Source organism: Hemicordylus capensis, chromosome 2 (assembly GCF_027244095.1).
Source record: "Hemicordylus capensis ecotype Gifberg chromosome 2, rHemCap1.1.pri, whole genome shotgun sequence".
Classification (NCBI taxonomy): Eukaryota; Metazoa; Chordata; class Lepidosauria; order Squamata; family Cordylidae; genus Hemicordylus; species Hemicordylus capensis.
In genome coordinates, this window is record NC_069658.1 from 329,261,624 (window position 1) to 329,284,431 (window position 22,808).

General features: G+C 46.3%; 2 protein-coding genes across 10 annotated transcripts in view; both read left to right on the forward strand.

The window, feature by feature from the left end:
- CDHR4 (cadherin related family member 4) overlaps positions 1-4,667 on the forward strand; it is a 34,648-nt gene extending 29,981 nt beyond the window's left edge. Inside the window, exons 16-20 of the mRNA XM_053293433.1 lie at positions 23-162; positions 526-570; positions 2,089-2,173; positions 2,661-2,694; positions 3,647-4,667. Of these exons, the coding sequence (XP_053149408.1) occupies positions 23-162; positions 526-570; positions 2,089-2,173; positions 2,661-2,694; positions 3,647-3,702 (360 nt within the window). The 3' untranslated portion in view covers positions 3,703-4,667. The remainder of the gene's footprint in view (positions 1-22; positions 163-525; positions 571-2,088; positions 2,174-2,660; positions 2,695-3,646) is intronic.
- Positions 4,668-8,466: 3,799 nt separating this feature from the next.
- Positions 8,467-22,808, forward strand: part of IP6K1 (inositol hexakisphosphate kinase 1) — a 48,634-nt gene continuing 34,292 nt past the window's right edge. For 3 of the 9 annotated variants that reach the window (XM_053295236.1, XM_053295234.1, XM_053295239.1), the window contains exons 1-2: positions 8,473-8,605; positions 20,689-20,748. Coding sequence is in view for 1 of the 9 variants with exons in the window: in XM_053295239.1 (XP_053151214.1) it covers positions 20,703-20,748 (46 nt within the window). In the remaining 8 variants the exon portion in view is untranslated. Of the gene's footprint in view, positions 8,606-8,809; positions 8,945-20,688; positions 20,784-22,337; positions 22,425-22,808 lie in introns of those variants that run through there. The other 6 variants (XM_053295235.1, XM_053295232.1, XM_053295237.1 and 3 more) reach the window with 5 other exon arrangements.

Sequence of the window (22,808 nt, forward strand, 5' to 3'; positions counted from 1 at the left end):
ATCTGTACTGTTCTAATTTCAGACAGTATCCAAGAAGCCCATCATTTTGCACAGGACAGAGGAGTACTGGGCACCAGACCCCTGGTTCGTGGTAGTCCTTACGGTCACCGGAGCTCTCTTCCTCTCAGCCTTGGGTTTGCTGTTCTGGCATCTCTGCTGGAGGTGAGTTTTCTAGCAAAACCTCTCTATGCATTCCTTCTTCCATATCAACTGTGACTCCGCTTGCAAACCAGCAGGGTCTTCCACAGTGATGGGTCCCAGTGTGCATTCTGGAAAAGGACTCAGCAGTACTCCAACCAAAGGTGCATAATCTTGGCCAAACAAGAGTCTTGATTTGATCCCATTAAAACAGCTCCCTGCTGTCGTGAAAAGCTTGGGTTTTTGCAGTCTGTTGGATCCCTCCCTCCAACTTTTTTCTGTTCTTCTAAGCACAAGGAACATTGTGGTCTGTTCCTCCACACCATCTCAAAACTCTCACTGTGGTCAGTCTTAAAGCTCACTCTTCTACTGTTGTTTGGATTTCAGGAAGGCACCAGCTGGAAAGATATCTCAGCCCCTCCTGCAGAACCGGTAAGAGCCCTTTCCATGGCCCTGAGCATTGCGGGAGAGTGATCATTCCATCACTTGCAAGGAGTTGACTTTATAGGGCTTGGAGGTCAGGAAACAAACTAAAGAGCATTTCGGATGAAATGAGCTATAAGTTAGGCTAGCTGTTGGCCACATGCTAACAGGACTCAGTTGATGTCAGCAGAGTTAGGACTCAGGGGCTTTTCTTTGTGTAGATATTGTTTGCACAGCATGGGGCAGGGGTACAATGTCCCTGAAGGGAGCTGTGCTGAGCAATGACTATTCTGAGTTAAAATAATCTAAATTATGTGCCAAGTTAGCTCAAAGCCTGCATTAAGAAAAGCTGAATTCTGTGAGCTGTGTAAATGTAAAATGTGCCATCAAGTCGATTTCGACTCCTAGCGACCACAGACCCATGAGGTTTTCTTTGGTGGAATACAGGAGGGGTTTACCATTGCCTCCTCCCAGGGAGTATGAGATGATGCCTTTCAGCATCTTATCGCTCCTGCCCGATATAGTACCAGCGGGGATTTAAACCAACAACCTTCTGCTTGTTAGTCAAGCATTTCCCCGCTGCTCCTCTTAAGGTGACTGTGAGCTGTCCACATTACACAAATTCAGTATATTCACATATAATCCTGCTTCTGTTGGTCATGGGGAGGAACAATGAGTTCTGCAAAACCCAGACACCAGCTCCCCCAACGCTCTTTCCTCCAGTTCCAGAAATGTCACCAGGCATTGTCCATAGACTTTTGAGACTTTCTTTCTAGCTTTATAGAAAATTTCCCTCCAAATAAAGAAAGATTAGATTTTCAGAGGCTTTCTGTGCTTAATATCAGTTTCTGTGCCTTCCTAGTGGACACTTGCAGTAGAATACACTGAGCTCTGGCCATACTCACTAAGATCTTGTAAGTGCTGTATTTAGCCTCAAGATATCATCTCTGCGGTGACTGCCTTCTCTTGGGTATTTATCTGTAGCAGGAACCTTGATGCTCCTCTAAAGAAGTCTGTCCAAAAGCTTCATTATCTATATATTTAATTCTCCTGGGTGAGCCTTGAAATGTGCATCCCGGTGCTCAGCTGATTGGCTGGGCAGCGGAGGCGCCTGATTGGCTGAGGTGCACCCAGGAGAATTGGTCACTGCAGCGGGCCTGGCCGCGGAGGTGAGGCAGCGGCAGCGGCACTCGGCCTAGAACGGGCCGGCCGGAGACCGGAGCAGAAGTGAGGGAAGAGGTAGCCAGCCCAAAGAGCGCACAGATGCTCTGTGTGGGGTCGGCTAGTATTACATTAAATGTGCTGTCCAAAAGCTTCATTATAGGTGCTACAGGCAGAGTTGATTATGCAAAGGTGGGTGGGCCAAGCCCTGTGATCCCACCCAGGTCTTCCTTGTGATGGAGTGGAATATTAGTTATTAAGATACAGAACTTCCTGGCTATGGTTTTTTCTGCTGTTGACCTGGACAGAGTTTCATCAGGATGCTCACAGAAGAGCTACTTTTGATCCATATCTTACATTCTCTAGGGGGAAAGGACTGGAAAGAAACAACATCATAACAGAAGAGCCAAACAAGGACAAAGGGAAAGGTTCTGCTACAGTGCTGAGTCTGGTATGTCATGCCCTGGTCTGAATTTCCCTATTTGCCTATGCCCAGGTTGCTACTAGTTGCTGCCATCAGTCAGTGGCACTGGCAAATAACTTAACAGCAATTCTGATCTCCTATACATTGGTGATTGTCCACTCTGAGCCCTCTCTGGCCTGTACATGATTAAATTCTCATGATTGACTTAACTTCTTCATGAAATAAGAATGGCAAGTACTCTTGCCCGCCTCCATTAGCACTTTTTCTGATTGCTAGAGCACCCCCTGCGGGCAGAAACTGGAAGGGAGTAAGGGAGAGCTTTCCTTCGAGTGAAGGTTCTCTTACCCCTAGAGAACCTTCACAGAAACTGTGAAACGATAGCTGGGAATTTGTTTTTCAAAATAAAAATTAATTTTTTAAAGTAGCCTTTCTTTCCTCTCTTAGCACTCCTTGCCTTTGGCACCTATGATGTAGAATATGATGATCATGTTAGATTCTCTTTCTCTTATTCTAGGAACACCAGTTTGATGGCCGTGCTCAGGACCCTGGTATGTTTGCTCTCCATTTTCTTTTATAGTTGTTTCAAAGCAAGCTCAGCGAGACAGCATAGTAATTCACTCAGGCCATCCACCAACTGATGCAACACTGACTTCAGACAGAGAACGCTATTCTCAGCCCCACCCCTCCAAATTAGCTCTTCAATAGCCTTGCAAGAATGGCCACATCATTGTTTATCCCTCATCTAGAGCTGTATTAACAAGAGGCCAAAGGCTGAACTTGCTATCATTTGTAATAAGCTCCCGCAGAGATTACACATCACATCAAGCAACAGACCCATAATAGGTAACTTGTTCTCCTGCGTAGAGGGCAGCCTAATCACCATGGACCATGATGGACTAATGGTATTACCTTGCTATGTAGATGTCTTCAGGCAGTAGTGGCTCCTGGTCCGGACAGCTGGCTCCAGAGGTTCCAAATACTACTACTAGTAGACCTGGCTCTCAGGAGGTGCCGTCATAGGTTCCCTGCTCTGTGAGATGTCATAGCAGGGGCGTAGCTATAATTGAACGAAAGGGTTCAAAGAACACAGGCCCCCAGCTCCTGAGGGCCCTCTAGCTCCATCGTTCCCTATTTTCTTCATTATCTCCCTCATTCTGGGGGGCCGCCAGAGAGAGGGATGAACACGGGCCCCTTCTCCCCTAGCTATGCCCCTGTGTCATAGGACCAGGCCACTGAAACCTCCATGTTTGTAGCTGATGTCCGTAGCATCTCTGGGATCACTGTCCACCCACTGAGCTACCCATCTCAGAAGAGCAACAAGTTCAGCTTTGCTAAACAGATTTTTCACCTAACCACAATAGTATTTTCTCACCCAAGCACAGCATACCTATATTATAGGTATTCTCTCACCTAAGCACATCAGAAGGAGAAGCCAAATGATGGGGAGGTGGGGTTCAAGTGGGCAAAGGTCTAATATTGTTGCTTGCTTTATGTTTCTAGTCACAGGTCAATATTACCTGTTTGACACCAGCACTGGAGCACGGCGCTGGGTGTGAGCATGACCTATTCCAGCTGAAGGACAGGACTGCAGCATGATTGAGGAGAGATGAAGAACAGGCTTTGTGCACAACACCAGTACTGTAACTTATATATGTTATGGGTCATAGCACCTGCCTTATAAGTTAGGATAGAGAACAAACTTTCTCATCAGTTGTCGCTAATTATTTACATCCACTTTGTTTATGTGCTTGGGGAAACCTCTGATCTGGCCAGGTCTTTTGCTCTAGCCAAATATAATTATAAAAGTATATTTTATAAGCTTCAAGGACTAAGGTTACAACATTTGTTTCTTGCCCTGGTCTTGTGCCTTTAACAGCAGCCTAATGCAGATGATGCTTTTCCTACCACTTACCTCCATGCCTGGAAAAGCTTCCAACCAATGAGAACAGAAGGCATCACACGGTGGGCATGGGCTGGAAATCAGGGTGCCTCTCAGATTTAGAGCATGGTGAGTCAGTGCTTTCATCAATGGGTGGTTGCACATTCTACAGATGGAAGCAAAGGCTCACTGGGGTTGATTGAGTGGGAAGAAAGAGCAGAAGCCCTGAAGTTGTAGGCACTGGCTGGGTGTTAGTAAACCTAGCTTATTCTACATGCAGCTATGAATTAGAAAGCAGAAAGCTTCTGATGCAGGCTTTGCTGATGCATTTCTTCAGCTCCCATGATATGCTGTGAAATCTTCCTGCTTCTCTCACTGAAATATCATGTGTGCATTTCTTCCCTTTAGTGTGTTCTATTTAGAGCTTCAGGTGCATGGACACACACTTGCTTTTTAAGTCACCTAGATTTTCTGTGACTGGGATGCAGAATCCTTGGTGGTGGTTACTTAGGAATGCTGAACTATCAAGAAAATAAGAAACAGATTAATCAGTGCTCTGAACTCCTGTGTTGGACTGGATGTGCTAAACCAAACATTCAAAAATAAAGGGGCATTGCAGAGTTGTGTGTTTGTTCTGTAGCATTTGAAGCATGTCCTGAAGCAAGTGCAGGACTTAATTGTTTGTTGCCCAGTGTTTAATGCTGTAGCAATGAAAGTACTTTTGATCATGTGCAAAATGTGTTTCTCTGACCAACTGAGTCATCACAAATGGTCCTCAGACATCAGGGATGAAGCGCATGGAGGCCACCAGTTTAAAAAGTCTGAGTGACATTCAGACTAGAGACGTTTAACAAGCTCTAATTGAACTGCTGAGCCCCCTTGATGCAATATTAGGCTCCACTAACCATAAGTTCTAAGTCATTGAGAAGTAATAGTTCCATTTTACTTCACACTTCACAATAGTTCAATTGTACTTCGAACCTCATATTGCATACTGTATGCGGTTCTTGCGCACCACCTTTTCAGAAGTATGTGACAAATTGGAATGGGTTCAAAGGAGGGCAGTGATGATGGGTCAAGGGTCTGGAAAACAAGTCCTAAGAGAAATAGTTGAAGGACTATGGCCTGAAGTAGTAAATATTCTGACAGTAGCTTCCTGGAATTCCCCCATACTATATATAGGATACTGGAGTAAAAGAAAGTATCTATATCTGGACCTTTCTGCTCAACCAAAGAAAGTATGTCCCAAACACATTTTATCATTTGCATTATATTCCCACAAGCTCTCATCAAGTGCCAGTACATAGTGCGATATCCTATCTATCATTGTGTAAAGATGGGAGGGGAAAGCCATGTTGGGCAGCCCCATGAGGGAGGGGCGCTTCAGCTGGCATGTTGTGGGTCTGTTCTCAAGGGCAGCACAGCAGCCCCTCCGCTGCCCTCCTCCCGTGGATGGTCTGCAGAGGAAAGAAGGTGAAATGACCCCATACTGCTTTTCTTCTTGAGGAAGGGAGAGAGGGATAGGTGTGTGGTTTTAATTGGAAATACAAAGAAAGGGGGTCAAAAGTAATACATCAAAAGTAGGTGCCTTTTGATGCTCTGCTTCAACTCATCATGGGCTGGCACTGGTGGTCTTCCCTTCAAAAAGCTGGTGGATCTGTGCAACAGCATAGGAGGAAGAGCATACAGTCACCAAAGAAAGCAAATGATTAGGACTGCAATCCTGAGCCCAATTACCCAAGAGCCAGTCAGTGGGACTAACTTCTTAGCAGGCATGCATAGGATTGTGTTGCATGCTGTGCTTAAGCTTCATAAAATTGCAGGGTATGGCAGGGTTGTAACACTTTATTTCTGCCTATCTTTTTCCCCACTCAGTTTGTGGGTAAGGACGTGGATGTGGTTCTCCTGGAACTTTTGGCAAAGAGATGAAACTTACCAGCACTGGAGACATACCATAGTATGACAGAGGCATTACTTCCCATGTTTTTATTGATTGATTGGGTTTCAGGTATTTGAGACAATAAAAAACCCCTGCAAAATAAGTTGAGAGGCAATTGTGGAATGTATGTACACACTACATGCCAGCAATCCCTCTTTCGAGCTATTATCTGTCCCAGCCCACATTATTCCATACTTGGATGGAACATTATAAGAAAGGCCCTGCTGGATCAAGCCAAAGGCCAATCTAGTCCAGCATTGTGCTTTAAGCAGTGGCTAACCAGGTATATCAGGGAAGCCTGCAAGTGGGGGAAACTGTCTAAAACCATGTAGATTGGTAGTCATACCACATCTGGCAACAGCAAAGTCTATAGTTTAACATACAACTTGAGGCTGTTCACATGAGCAGCCCTACCCAGCAGCTCTACCTGGGTAGGCCTGCTTGTGTGGAGCACTGGGATTGTGGCCAATTCTGGTGCCTCTCTGGGTAGCCCAGGAATTTCCCGTGGGCTTTTATCTGGGTACAAGGGCATGAGCACACCAGGGGCGTAGCCACCATTGTGCCAACGGGTTCAAAGAACCTGGGCTGCCAATGAAAAGGGCCACCGAAGCCCCTTAGCTTGGGCTCCGGAGGAGCCCAGAGCAAACTTGCCCCTCCCACACCTGGGCTGCCGAGAGCCTGGGCAAACTCTCCGTCTGTTATTTCAGGCAGCGCCGACTGCCTGATAGGACGTTTTTCCCTTTCTCTCTCTCCAGAGGGAGAGAAAAGGGAAAATGTCCTATCGGGCATCCCCTGCTGCCTGAAATAATGAGTTGAGAGCTTATTCAGGCTCTTGGCAGCCTAGGCCATGCCCCCTCATACATAAAAGGGTTTGACCCAGGCTGCTGAGAGCCGGAGAAAGCTCTCAGCTTGTCATTCCAGGCAGCGCCAGTTGCCCGATAGGATGTTTCCCCCTTTCTCTCCCTCTCTGGAGGAAGAGAAAGGAAAAAACGTGCTATAGGGCAGCCAGTGCTAACTTGGCAAAAGGCACTTTTTAACGTGGTGATTCTCTTTATTTAGCAGGGGGAGAGTAACTGGCCCTATCCACCCCAAGCACAATACCTCCAGTGACTGTTGCTCGTGTTTATCTTACATTTCTTTTAAGATTGTGAGCCCTTTTGGGATGCAGGGATCCATCTTATTTATTTGTTATTTCTCTGTGTAAACCGCCCTGAGCCATTTTTGGAAGGGCGGTATAGAAATCGAATAAATAAATAAATAAATAAATAACAGATGGAGAGTTCACTCGGGCTCTCGGTAGCCCATGAGGGAGGGGGGAGTTCACTCTGGGCTCCTCTGGAGCTCAAGACATGCCCCCATGTGTGTGACGTCTCACGCACAGGCGTATCTGGAGGAGGCTGCCAAGCAGGGCCAGACTCAGGCCGCTGTTCAGCTGGCTCCGTGGCTGGAGCACACCCTTGCACCTAGGTCCCTGGTACTGTAGGCAGTCTGAGCAGACACAGAGCCATGTGCCCAGAGCGCCTGGCTTGAGGGGAAATCCTTCAATGCACTGCGCTCCTTGTGTGGCGCATCTGGAGGCCAGGCTGCATTTTCCTAGTTTCCAGAATGTCGTGCTGCAAAGAGCTGTGTGGATCATGTGGGCATGCAAGCCACACAGCCCATGAAGAAATGAAGATCATCTGGGGGGAAGGTAGTAGTGCTCCTGTCTCAACCCCCACCTAAAAAGGTCGTGTGAATGAACTTCCTGTCTAAAGAAGTACTTCCTTTTGTTTGTCCTGAATCTTCCAGCATTTAGCTTCACTGGATGGCCCCAGGGGTTCTAATATTGAGAGAGGAGGAAGAAAACTTTTAATCCACTTGATCCAATGTGCATGATTTTACACACCCCCTATAAAGCAAACAGCCTCATACAGGGAAGACAAACAATATTATTGCATTTTCCCCTCTCTGTAGAGAGTTAATGAAGGGTTAGGGGTTCCAAAATAAGAATTATATCGGATGTTAGCAAAAATCCGAGCCAAGGTCAGAGAGCAAGTCCTAGATCAAAGCCTGGATAAGAAAAGACTCTGCAGAACAGTCGGAATCTGTGTTAACAGATAACACTAGAATGAGAACTATCCGAGTAGCAAGGTTCAGGAGGTAAATTATGGAAAGGTAATCTAGGAATCACTTTTCACGGCAGGAGCAGAGGTCAGGTCCTGAAAGAAATGCCTCAAGGTGGAGGTAGAGATTAACAGTGAAAGGCTTATCTGATTGGTTGGCAAGCCATTACTTGTTAGCCAATAGACAATCGCCCCCACAAGGGTTGGTTGCGTCACGTTTGCGCAGCGTGCGTCGGAAAACTGAAGGAGGGGTTCCAGCTGAAAAGGGCGTGGAGAAATGGGAAGACTGATGGTCACATTGTCCAATAGAAATGAAAAACAGTACAACACTGTGAGTGCTTCGGTATGTAATTGGTTTAGCTTCGTAGAAGGCGGGCCTCGAACAGCACGGTTGCTATGACGGCGGAATGCCCACCTTCCCGGCGCCGCCATCTTGTTGTTGATTCGAACCGTAGGGAGCGAGTGAGGGAAATATTAGAGCCGGCCTGGGGGGACCCAGCAGCAGCGCCCCCCGGCCGGGCAGGGGGGAGTGTAGCTTGGTAAGTGTCGGTTCCGTTTGCTTCGTGGGAAAGGTTCTGTGGCAGGAGGTGGGCAGAAGTCTCCCCACCCTCCAGGTTTGGCTCCGGGAGGGCATCTGCGCCCCGGAATGAGGGGAGCTGGCTGGGGCTGATGACGAGTGAATGTATGAGCGTTGCTGGGAGGAGGAGGAGGGTAATAAGGCTAGACCGAAGGGATGGGCAGAGCAGGCTGGCCGGGGGCTGCGTGGAAGTGAAAGCGGGGCCGGGGAGAGCCTGGGCCGCCCGGTGGGTGTGGTGCGGGGAGCGAGCCGGGGAGGCCCCCAGTCTGAGACTGCCCAAGCGGAGGGGTCTCTGGTACAGGTGTGTGTGCGGGAGGGAGGCGGTTGTGGTGCTAAGCCGTCCGCGCTGCTCGCCCTGGCCGCCGCCTCAACGGATTTTTTTCTGTCGCCTCCCCTGTCCAGCAGCGCCGTCCCCGTGCCTCCTCCTGGTGGAGGCGGGCTGCCAGCCTCCCTGTTCCTCCTTGCTCCTGCTTTCTTCAGCCGCTTGCTTTGCTTGGGGCTTTCGACGAAGGCTTGCTGGGTGATGACATCATTAGGTCGGGGGCTCGGGGCTCGTTGGCTTGAAGGAAGGCGGGCGGGCGGGAGCTGTGCGCGAGAAATTGGTGGGGTGGGTTCTGGTGCAATGGACGGCTTCTCTTCCCTTCTCTTGCCTAAGGCTGCGGGAAGCCTTGGTATTGGCCAGTGGCGACAAGCTGCTATTATTATTTTTTTTAAAATTTATTTAACATATTTTTATAAGTTGAGTCTGAAAGACGACTGTGACCAGTAGGAAATACTAATTTGCAACAGGAGGCTACAGCCTGACATCCCAGTCCCAACTAAGCGTATTGGTCTCCGTCGAGAGAACTGTGGGAGTAGTTTTGGCTCTTTATCTGGGGAGAATGGACTCTCTAACTTGGTTAGATTGGTTGTAGTTTAAGTAGGGCTGCCTGTAGACAGTTCTTTTGAACTGTGTTGGGAGTTGAATTAGCTACATGTTTGTATTTTGCCTTTTAAATTTAAACACTTTCTTTGTATTACTGAACTATTGCTTTGGTATATTGTTTGTTAACCAATTGCTTTGACTATTGTTTGCTTAGTATGTCTGGATGCAATCCACCATTGCAGTGCTTTTGCAGGAAAACCTATTTGTGTAGTGTAGAGGATTTTTTGTGTAAAATAGGATTGTGTGTAACTATGTCACACAAGCAAAAAAACCTATTTATGAGCTGTGTGTGTGTTAAACTTGCAAAGATGCATGCAGTCAGTAAAGGATTCTGTCAGGAATTTCTGTCTAAATTTGCATGATGGATCTGATTCTGTTTTATTCTAAGGAAATAAGCTACTAGTAGAAAATATTAATGCTGTTAGGAAAATGACTATATAGTTTGCTTCAGTTTTAAGGTGACCTTTGTAGTCAAAGTACCGTTGCTATTGACAACAGTAACAGTATGTCTATAGTACTCTTCAGAGTAGCAGGTGGCTTGCAGTTTAGTTTATCTCCCTGTTTTGTCTGGTTAGGTTAGGTTGGGAGAGAATTTGCAAAGGCTACCTGTGGAATTTCACGTCTCAGCCATGAATGGGAGTCCTTCTGTTAATTACATATATCCTGCCCTTCTTTCAAGGAGCTATGGGCAATATACATGATTCTATCTATCATCTTCACAACAACCTTGTGAGGTAGGTCAGGCTGAGAGAGAGCAACTGGCCCAAGGTCACCAAGTGAGCTTCATAGCTAATGCCTCTGAATACCAGGGGAGTAATAGCAGGAGAGGGAGCATGACTTCATCTCTGACTTCATGTCCTCCTTGTGGGCTTCCCAGAGGCATCTGATGGGCCACTGTGGGAAACAGAATTCTGGACTAGAGAGGCTTTGGGCTCCATCCAGCAGGGCTGTACTTTTGTTCTCCTGGGTCCTAGTCTGTTATTTGAACCATTACAGACCTTTTCATAGAATGTTAGAGATGAAAGGGACTCCGTATATCTTCTAGTGCAGCCTCCTGTTCAGTGCAGAAAATTGACATCTCTGATGGCTATCCAGCCTCTGTTTAAAAACCTCCAGCGAAGGAGAGCTTACCACTGCACAATTCTCTGTTCCACTGTCAAACAGCTCTTCTGTCTAATGTCTAGTCTGAATCTGCTTTCTTGTAATTTCAACCTGTTTTTATCAACTGTAAATTAGCCTTTGTAACCAAAGCTAAAAGGCTACAGTGTATTCTGCATGGGTTGCCCTTGATAACTCTTCAGAATTTTTTGATGGTTTGAGTGTTATTCTGATTGGGATGAAATGCAGAGAACATAATATACCAGTGCTTCTGTATCAGCACACTTGGGTGGTTTTTTTTGGGGGGGGGGTACACTTCAGGGTGTTGATTCTGATGAATAACATGACTAGGATTCAGTATACTAAAGAAACTACCTGTTTGACACCAGCACTGGAGCACAGCACTGTTCCCTCTAAGGTGTGCACATGTGCATGTGCTCACAAGTTTTTTGTTGTCCGCTCAGTTAGTTTTAGATCCCACCCAGGTTGAATCAGGAATGCCCCATTCTGAATGCATGTGTGCGCATGCTGCCTTGATACTGCCGCCCAGAACAAAATTCATTCCGCACACTGATGAAAAAAATTAGAGGAACCACTGGAGCACGGCACTGGGTGTGAGCATGACCTATTCCATCTGAAGGACTGCAACATGACTGAGGAGAGATGAAGAACAGGCATTGTCCACAATACCAGAACTGTAACTTATGTTATGGGTCACAGCACTTGCTTCATATGTTAGGACAGAGAACAATCTTTCTCATCAGTTGTCCCTAATTATTTACATCCACATTATCTTTTTTAAAATGTTATGATTATGACAGACTGCCAGAACCTCTATGCCAGACAAAGAGGAGGATAAATATAACCCTTTACACTGCCCTGGGCTGCTTAGAAGAAGAGTGGGATATAAATCTAAGAATAATCTCTGAGATCTTTTAGAAGTGTCGTCTTAACTATCTGTGTGTATGTTCAAGCAGTAAAGAAGCTTAGAGTGGCTCCACAAATCTGAACTCCTTTTAAATTTAAACTTTTCAGAAGCAAAATATTTTGGCTGTCTGTGGAAAGTAGTTTGACCTTCACTTGCTTGGATTCAGCCTCAGTTTGTTCTTCCCTAATCCAGCCCATTACCACTACCAGGGAGGAATTTAGGGAAGTTAGGCCATTTCCTGATGAAGTTAATATGGAGAGAGAGATTTGGGTGTTGTCTGCATATTGATAACACTCTTTATTACAGAAATGTGAACCTCACAGACACTGAAGACTAATCCCCTGGAGATCTCCCCCAGCAGTTTCATGTAGATATTTAAAGCATTCAAGTTAGAATGAAGCCCTACGGAATCACATAAAATAGATCTTGTTTTGAAGAGCAACAATCTCCAAGTGACACATCTGGAATCTACCCAAGAGGTAGTAGCAGAACCACTGCAAAGCAGTGCCTCTCACTTCCAGCCACTTTAGGTGCTGCAGGAGGATTCCAAGGTTGATGGTATCAAAAGCCACTGAGAGATCTAAAAGAACTTGTCAATTCCCAATTGGAGATCATCCAACAGGCTGACCAAGGCCGTCTCAATCCCAAAAGCCTGCCTGGAAGCTGGTTTGAAATGGGTCTAGATAATTTGCTTCTTACAAAACTGCCTGGAACTGAGAAGTCTTTTCAACCACCTTGCCCAACCATGGGAGTTTGGAGACAGGCCTATAATTGCCTAACTGAGGGATCCAATTCAGGTTTCTTCAAGAGTGGTCTAATAAGTGCCTCCTTTATACAATGAGGTATCTGGGCCTCCCTCAGAGAAGCATTAATGATCTTAACACCACCCTCTCCAGTAACCTCCCTGCTAGTCTGTATGGGCCATGTCGGGCGAGGATCAAGAGGACAGGTGGTAAGGCGAAGTGCCCCAAGCATTATCAGACAGTGCAAATACTGAAGTGGCATTTACTGGCTTTTGTCACAATGTGCTTTTGTTTCATAGTGTTTCACCCAAGCTAGTGGCTTCTGGTTTCAGAAACCTATTTACCATAGAAATGGATAGAAGTGGACTCCTTCCAAGGGAAGTAAGTAGCTGCATCTCCCTGAAGTGAGTGAGCTGAGTACACAGATATTGCAGTCCTGAGCAGTTACCTGTGAGTGTGTGACTGAATGTAGCAGGACTTCTGAGTAAATGTACATAGGATTGGGCTGAGTGTCACTTTGATGGCCTCTTTCAAGTTGGGGGTTTCCAACATGCCATTTCTGAGAAACAATTCTAATACTAGGCTTTCTTGAACGTTGTTAATGAGGCGCTTTACAGAGGACTCTGCTGGTTCATCATCAGTATCTGATCCTTGTGTATTGCTTGGGTTGTGAGGATTCACTGTGGATTATTGTAACCATGCAGATTAAAGCCTCATGTATGTGCTGTGGAGCTTGTGCACTCCTCACCGTTGACCCAGTAGTGTTCTCTCCCTGCTACTGCTTCTTTGTCATTGTTTGTGGTGGCACAATATATTCCAGTGTATTATGTAACTGTTCCCTTCCTTTAAAATGTCTTAAGTCTTTAGTGTTTGTGAAGTTCACATTTCTGTAATAAAGAGTGCCATTTTAGTTTCTGTTAGATGTTATGTAAGTCACCAGCATGGCCCTTTGACAAAATTTCAGGGTGTTTGCACACTTGTTTTTGCTATGCAGTGGCTTAAAGGCTGTTGCATCATACCCTTCTGCTTATACAATGTGACTACCATAAGAACAACTTCTGCTTGTGCTTTCAAAGCCTTTGAAAAAAGACCTCTCAAATATTCTTGGTTCTGGGCCAGTTTAAGTTGGGTGCCAGGGAGAGAGGAAGTGTGTGTGTGAGGGAGATGAAGAAGAATGGCAGAACACAGACGCTTTCAAGCTGAAGCTGAAAACTCCACGGTTGTTGGCCCCTAGAATCAGAATTTGATCTTCTAAAAGGAGACGAAGGCTCCCATTTAAGCAGGTGTCAATCTGGGCATTGGGTTTCTGTCTGCATCCCTGATATGACTTAAGAAGTGACCCTCTTCTACAAATATTGGCTGACATGCTGCGCAAGAGTACATCAGCTTAGTAATATTTCATTTGGGCAATTTGCAGAAGTTGCATAAATATAACAATTTGTGCAAATTGCATTACACAAGAGTAAGTGTGGTGGGCTTATTCTTTTGTAAGACAATTTGCACAAATTTCTCGTTTGTGCAAATGCAGCATTACTAGGCTAATGTACTCTTGTGCAGTATGTCAGTCACTGTCATTAGTGATGCAAACACAAGGTAAGATAGCTTAAAGTAGCTTTTCCAATAGGAGAGATACACTAGAAACTGCTTTTCTTTGTGTATCTATTGTACGGCACTTGGCCCTTTAAGGGCAATGGGAGATGGAAAGCCATATGCATGGCTGATGTGGTACTGTATCTCCAGTTGAGGAATTGTGACAGGATCTTGACTTTCAGTAGCTGGTACCAGGTTCTGGAGCAGCATGTGTACCAGCCAGACTGAAGTTGCAGTTTCTCTCATCCACTTGCCAGGGGGCAACTGAAGCGATTGGTAAGCACGAGAGTGCTGAATTCCATGGCTGTCTTATGTCACTCATTGTCTAACTCTTTAAATGGAGCATTGCCTTTGTTTATAATGATTGACATATCACTGCTAGTAATAACACCTTCAAAAGCCTTACAGTTGCTAAAGAGCATCAGGTTTCTGTTGCCACCTAACTCTACAATCATCTCACTGTCATGGTTTATCCATGCTGCAGCCAGGATAAGCCAGCTGTAATGTAGCATACGATCACAGGAAGCTGCCTTATGCTGAATCAGACCACTGGTCCATCTAACTCAGTATTATCTACCTGAGGGCTGCACAACTTTGGCTGTCCAGCTGGTTTTGGACTAGAACTCCCATCATCTCCATCCACATTGGCCAAGAGTCAGGGATTATGGGAGTTACAGTCCAACATCTGCAGGAGGGCCAAGGTTTTGTAGCCCTGGTCTGCACAGACTGGCAGCAGCTCTCCAAGGTTTCAGGCCCCAGCCCTACATGCTCACTGTTCCTTTAAGACCAGGAGACCGTATGCTGTACTGCAGGGCTCAACAATTCCTAGGCACCAGGGAATTGTGGTGCCCAAGTGGGTAATAGATGGGCACAACCAGGAGGAGGAGTGAGCAAGCAAGGCTGGGGTGGGTTGCTCCCACCCTCTTTCTGGTCACATTTGTCTGGCTTAGGCATAGGCAATGGTTTGATGTGAGGAGGAGGAAGCAACTGGTCCCCACTTTGCTTGCTCTTTTCCCTCCTGGTTACATCAGTCCATCGCCTGACTAAATCAGATGGGCATGGAGAGTGTTGCTGGGGGTGTATATCGACTCCCCCCCCCCAGCATTGCTGGGAATGAACAGTGGGTCCATATCCCCAGGGAGCAGAGGACATTTCTGGCAGTAAGCAGTGAATCTGCCCCCTCATGGAGCAGGGCAGTTTGGCTCCTAAATTTTGGGCAGGTTCCTAGAGACACATAAAACTTGCTGAGGACTGCTGTACTGCCAGTTAACCTGCTGCAAAAATAGCCAAACTGGGAAAAGGAATGGAGGGGATAGCATTGGAGGGGTAGTTGGGAGGGACAGGAGCAACTGTTGCCTGCTAGGGGTGGTGTGGTTTTTGTCCCAAGAGAGTAACAAATTAGATTTCTGTGTTTTAAGGTGTTAGTAAGAGGACTGTAGCCACCTTATGGCACAATGGGGAAGTAGGTACCTAGAGAGCAGGAGGCTCTTGGTTTGAATCCCTGCTGGTGTGTTTCCCAAAATATGGGAAACTCCTATATCAGGCAGCAGCGATATAGGAAGGTGCTGAAAGGCATCATCTCATACTGCATGGGAGATGGCAATGGTGAAGTGTCATCAAGTTGATTTCAACTCCTGGTGCCCACAGAGCCTTGTGGTTTTCTTTGGTAGAATACAGGAGGGGTTTACCATTGCCTCCTCCCGTGCAGTATGAGATGATGCCTTTCAGCATCTTCCTATATTGCTGCTGCTTGATATAGTACCAGTGAGGATGTGAACCGGCAACCTTCTGCTTGTTAGTTAAGCATTTCCCCGCTGCGCCATTAGGTGGCAATGATAATCCCCTCCTGTATTCTACCAAAGGAAACCACATGGTTCTGTGGTTGCCAAGAATTGACACCGATTCAACGACATAACTTAACTTAACTTTAAGAGGACTGTATTATCTGCCTTTGTTTGCCTTTTATGTCTAGTGTAGCTTGAGCTAAAGTTCTAGCAAGTTACTTGGAAAGAATGGTTCTTTGCCCTGTGAGTGTCTAACTGCCAGGGTGAGTTAATGTATCAACAGCTGGGGTCTTTAATCACCATCATCTGTTGTATGCTAATGATTTGCAATATAGTACAGTATGTCAGCTATCGTTTACTCTAGTGAAAGTGTACATACAAGCTATTCTGTATTGTTCTTTGGGTCATAAAACATCTGGTTAAATGGTGGCCTGGAACTTTTGGTAGTTCTTCAGAGAGTAGTCTGCAATCCAGTTTCTGTGAGGTTGACCTCATATGGTGACAAGTTGAGACATGACATCTGAAGGACTTTTGGTGGCGGGGGAGGCTGCAAGGCATTTTGCGTGGGGATGGGGCAAACGTATTGGACTGTGCATCCTGTACACTTTGTGTGGGGCAAAGTATTGGACTGTGCACTCTGGCTCCCTCTAGTTCTGTGCACTCTGGCTCCCTCTAGAAGGCGTCCACAAATGAAGGGGATGCCTTCGTTGACTATGGGGCAGCTATCCCGGTGGTGGTGGGGAATAGAAGAAGTAATGTTGGCAGGTCAGCGGGCCGTTCCAGGGGAAGGGTAGTCAGAAATTTAATAGCTGTCTCCCCTTCTGGCTGTCCTGCCAGCTCTTTGACCTCAGGGAGCACTGCCAACAACCCACATTGCTTTTCTCTGCTCCTCTGTAATGCCAGGTCAGTCCAAAATAAGTCTGAACTCATCCATGATTTGATCGGTACACCAACAGAAGTCCCAATCTATCCCTGGTCCCCAAGCTCAAGTACACACATTCAATATGGTCCAATACCCTGACAGGGACCATGATTTGATCATGGATGAAGTGGCCTACCTGGTATGTATTACGAGACTTGGTTGGGGGAGACTAGTGGTCCAGTTTGGTCCCAGCTTCTCCCTCCAGGATATTCTGTAGAGGAGCAGGTGAGGGGATGTGGGTGGGGTGGCTGTGGTCTATAGGGGTAACATCTCCCTTACCAGGGTCCCTGTCAGGGTATTGGACCATATTGAATGTGTGTACTTGAGCTTGGGGACCAGGGATAGATTGGGACTTCTGTTGGTATACCGATCACCCCACTGCCCAGCAGAATCCCTTACTGAGCTCATGGACTTGGTCGTGGAACTTGTGTTAGAGTCTCTCAGACTCTTGGTGCTGGGGTACTTCAATGTTCACTTTGGGACCAATCTGTCTGGGGTAGCTCAGTTCATAGCGGCCATGACAACTATGGGCCTATCCCAAGTGGTCTTTGGACCGACGCATATTGCAGGTCACACGCTTGATTTGGTATTTTACTCTGATAAGGGTGGTGTTCCGTGGGTGGAGACTCCTGTGATTTCCCCATTGTCATGGACAGACCACCATCTGGTTAAGTTTGGACTTACAACCACTTCCCAACTCCACAGGGGCATTAGAATGGTCCGCCTGAAGAGGTTATTGGATCCACTAAGATTCCAAGAAGCCTTGGAGGGATTTAATGTTGGCTTTGCTGGTGATCCTGTTGATGCCCTGGTTGAGAATTGGAACAACTTGCTCACCAGGGCAGTAGACACAATTGCTCCCAAGCGTCCCCTCCGACCCGCTTCAAATTTGGCCCCTTGGTATACGGAAGATCTGGGGGGGCTGAAGCAGCAAGGTAGGCGACTGGAGCACAAGTGGAGGAAGACTCGACTCGGATCTGACAGATTGCGACATAGAGCACATCTAAAGATCTATGCTCAGGCAATACGTGAAGCAAAGAGGTGGTTCTTTTCTGCCCGTATTGCCTCTGCGAGTTCACATCCAGCGGAGTTGTTCAGGGTTGTGAGGGGATTAGAGTTCACTTCCCTTGAACCAGAATTTGGAGTCATCATTTACTCGCTGTGATGTGTTTAAAGAGTTTTTCGCAGATAAAATCTCTCTGATTCGGGCCGACCTAGATGGAGACTCCACAATTAATTTGATCTCTGAGCTGGAGGTGCCCAACGACTCCTCTTATGTGATTCGACTGGATCGGTTACAGTTTGTGACTCCTGAGGTTGTGGATAAGCTGCTTGGAGCGGTGAGGCCTACCACTTGTTCTCTTGACCCTTGTCCAACATGGCTTGTTTGATCTAGCAGGGAGGTTGTTGTAAAAAGCCTGGTGGAAATCATAAATGCTTCTCTGAGGGAGGGCAGGATGCCTCCTTGTCTTAAGGAGGCAATCATTAGTGTTCTTCTAAAGAAGCCTGCATTAGATCCCTCAGAGAGAGCAATTATAGGCCTGGTTTCCAACCTCCCATGGCTGGGCAAGGTAATTGAGAGGGTGGTGGCCTCTCAGCTCCAGGCGGTCTTGGAGGAAACTGATTATCTAGACCCATTTCAAACTGGTTTGCGGGCGGGCTATGGGGTGGAGACTGCTTTGGTCGGCCTGATGGATGATCTCCAATTGGCAATTGACAGAGGAAGTGTGACTCTGTTGGCCCTTTTGGATTTCGGTGGCTTTCAATACTATCGACCATAGTATCCTTCTGAAACATCTGAGGGGGTTGGGAGGCACTGTTCTACAGTGGTTTCACTCCTACCTTTCAGATAGATTCCAGATGGTGTCAATTGGAGACTGTTGCTCTTCAAAATCTGAGCTTAAGTATGGCGTCCCCCAAGGCTTCATACTTTCTCCAATGCTTTTTAACATCTACATGAAACCTGAGAGAGATCATCAGGGGATTTGGAGTTGGGTGTTACTAGTATGCTGATGACACCCAGATCTACTTTTCCATGTCAACTTCTTCAGGAGCTGGCATATCCTCCCTAAATGCCTGCCTGGAAGCAGTAACGGGCTGGATGAGGGAGAATGAACTGAAGCTGAATCCAGCTAGGACGGAGGTACTTATTGTGCGGGGTCAGAACTTCAGAGACAATTCTGATCTACCTTTTCTAGATGGGGTCACACTTGCCCAAAAGGAACAGGTTTGCAGTCTGGGAGTACTTCTGGATTCACACCTCTCCCTGGTTTCTCAGGTTGAGGCGGTGGCCAGGGGTGCTTTCTATCAGCTCCGGCTGATATGCCAGCTATGCCCGTTTCTCGAGATCAGTGACCTCAAAACTGTGGTACATCTGTTGGTAACTTCCAGACTTGACTTTTGTAATGCGCTCTACGTGGGGCTACTTTTGTACGTAGTCCGGAAACTTCAGTTGGTTCAGGACGTGGCAGCCAGGTTGATCTCTGGGTCATCTCGGAGAGACCATGTTACTCCTTTACTGATGGAGTTACACTGGCTGCCAATAGGTTTCTGGACAAAATACAAAGTGCTAGTTATAACTTACAAAGCTCTAAACGGCTTAGGCCCTGGGTATCTAAGAGAGCGTCTTCTTCATTATGAGCCCCACTGCCCATTGAGGTCATCTGGGGAGGTCTGTCTCCAGTTGCCACCGATCCATTTGGTGGCTACACAGAGACGGGCCTTCTTGGTTGCTACCCAGAGATTGTGGAATGCGCTCCCTGCTGAGATATGATCCTCCCTATCTCTGGCAATTTTCAAAAAACACCTGAAAACCCATATTTTCACCCAAGCTTTCTCAGCTTCCTAAATTTTGGGGTTTTTAATATTTGGTCTATTTTAAAATTCAAAATCTGATTTTGGGTTTTTTAATCACTGTAACTGTTTCAATTGTTTTAAAATGTTTTTAAATTGTTAATTGTTGTGTTTTAATTTGTTTTAGCTCTTTACTGTTTTAGTTGTTTGTTTTTAATTGTAAACCGCCCTGAGCCATTTTGGAAGGGTGGTATACAAATCAAATAAATAAACAAACAGATAAATAAAATAATAGTTTGCTTGCTTGCTCCCTGTGCCAGAGCTCCAACTACCACTGCCTGTGCCAGAGCCCAGAGGCGAGGAGAAGGAAGGCAGGATGCAGAGTAGTGAACTGACTGAGAGGGAGCAGAAAGAAAGGTGGGCGGCTTTAGGGAAAGGATAGAGAACTGAGGCGTTAATTAGACGGAACTCTTAAGAAACTTTGTGGTATTAAAGATCAGGAGGGGCGATAAACTATAGAGGAAGGGGGGAGATGGGCATGAAAGGGAAGCTGGGCAAGAATAGGGGGTTAAAAGAAGCTGTTGCTGGACTCAAACCCTGATAGTAGAAATCACATCTGGCAGAATTCTCGTGTCGCTCCAGCATTGTGACATGGCAAGTCGGCAACCCTAAATAGGCCCCCAAGCAATGTGTATATGTTGGGAGGCAAGACAAATTTCATCCATTGATTTAAACCAGGGCTACACACCTATGGCCCTCCTGCAGATGTTGGACTATAGCTTCCATCATCCTCTACTATTGGCCAGTATTCAGGGGTGATGGGAACTATAGTCCAACATCTGCAGGTGGGCCAGTTGTGCAGCCCTGCATATTGACCACACAAATGGCACCCAAACATGTGTGGACATGATGTGATCTTGAGATGCGCGCCACCCCAGCAGGAAGCTGCACGGGGCAGCAGAGAGCAGGTAAGGATCTGCTTAAAGCTCCTCTTGCTTCAAGCTCCTGGGTCTTGCTTCTGAAATGTGCTTGAACCACAGTTCATGCACATCCCTATTTGACTGCAGGCTTCCGGTCTTGTTTTGTGCTTGTGACGGGAGAAGCTTCACCACACAAAGCATATGTATTGGGGAGAAAGGAGCTGTGTTTCAGTGTACAGGGCACTTGGGGTGGATAATTTGATATGTGCCATGCCCAATCCTTCCTCCTTCCTCCCAATCCTTCCTCAGTTGGTTATTGCAGCCTTGCTTCTTCCCACACAGGAAGAAACAAACAGATGGGGAGGGGAGAACAACTCATGCAGGAATTCTTAGATGCATCTGGTAGGTGCTTGCACTCTTGGTCCGCAGTAAGTAAAGTGAGTGTTGCTTGGATCTACTGCTACTTCCCTGGAAGAAACAGACCCTCTGGCTTTCTTTCAGATACAGACAGTATTCATACTAGTGGAAATGCAATTGAGTTGGATGACTTCCTCCCATGTGGTCACATACATAGCCCTTTTCTTTCTCAAGCTGCCCCCACCTCTTCTGTCCTCCATTGCAGATGATGGTAGGTGAGTCACTTTTGCTAGTGAGAAAGTCAAGGAAGATGAGATGGAAAGCAGCAGCAGCTTCATGTTTCTCTGCTCTGTTGTTTTAGGAAGAACAGCCAGACCACCTTCCTGCCCCTCCACCCAGGTTACTTTCTCTGGGGCTCTTTTGCAATCCCCAGAGTCCTTGCTCTTCTCTAGACAGTTGCTTAATCAGTACCGGATTCTCTTCGTCACCGATAAGAAGGTTCCCAGTTTGACTAGTGGTGCTTCATGCATTCACACATACAATCACCTAGTGGCATATTGTTTGCTGCAATTTACTAGACTTCAGTGTTTCAGCACTATTAGTTTTTGTGAAATTCAAGCTAGTTGAAGTAAAGATGCAAGACCATCTACTTTAATCACTTGGCTGGAGAAGAACCATCCATTTCAGCATACTTTTCCTTCCACCCCACATCATCTAAATTTGTTATGCCACCAAGAGATAGCTGATGCACTGCAGAAAGGCACTGTGTAGATAACTTAAATGAGTCATGTAAAGAAGACATGACACACCGAAAAACAAAAACAAATGGAAGCCTAAGAGTGGGGGTAACTTCTTCCTGATCCCAAACATGGCAGTCAATCAGTAGCCAAGCATGAGCAAAAACCATCCACTCTTATACTGAGGGATACTTAACTGTGCCCTCTGTACTGTCTAGCATTCTAATCCTGGCTCTGTCAGTTGCTGATGCCCTGTGGAGCAGCACATTTTCACATGCAAGAGGAAGAAACCTTCCTTGCACCAACAGGCCAAAACTAAGAGAACAAAAATTGCATTGTAGTTTAACACATCTGGCGAGTCCACACATCTTGGCTAGGCATTACATCCAGCCGTTATTTCTAATGGTTTGTTTTAATGCTCAGCTTTCTTACATCCTGCTTCACATTAAGTGAGTCCCTTTTGTGCCTACTGCCTGGAGTGAGGGGGCTGGAGGTTGCAACAACCCCTTTTCTCCAGCCCATGGCATTGGTGCTACATAACCACACAAGATGCAAGTGCAGCCTGACCCTGTTTTGAAAGACAGTGGCTGCCTCCATGTTTAGCCACTGGCTTTTTGTGTGACTTTCATGGCAGAGTATATTGGAGGCTTTTCCTTCCACTTGACAGAACTAAGTTTCTGGTTGCTGCTGGTAGTTGTATTTGTGGCATACTGCCTGTGAGTTGAATGCAGTAAGATATTTCCCCTCACACATCTAGTACTGTCGTTAAAAACTTCCCCCCAATTTCTATCTTTAAACTTAATATCTGACTTGTACCCACTAGCTATTGTATCTGCATCAGCCTTTAAATGAAATGGCTTTTCTTTCATTAACTAATGTTTACAAACTCTTTTTCAGGCCAGTCTGCTTTTCACATGCATTTCTTCCTGAGCAGTGGATTGGCTGCTGTAGCTAGTTCATGAACAGGATTCCATTGCACAGAAGGTATCTGGATTGTATTCACAGCCCTATCAACATAAGTGTGCTTAAGAGTGCAAACAAGTAGCTTGATTCTGTGCATGTTTACTGGGAAATAAGTACTGCTGAGTTCAGTGGAGCTTACTCACTAGTAAGTATGCTCAGAATCACAGCTTCTGTATGTCACTTGGACAAAAACTGCTCAGCACTATAGTATAGGAGAAACAGAATTAGCAACAGTTCTTATCATTCAAACCTACTTTTCTCCCTACTTTTCTCCCTCGAAGTAGGAGGTCACGTCTCACAAAGGGTTAACTTCCACTCCTTGCTTGTTGATAGACAGGAAATCTCAGGTGTTTTTCAAGTAGCTGAAGTCCGTCCCCCTTCTCCCAGCATGCTCAGGTGTGATTC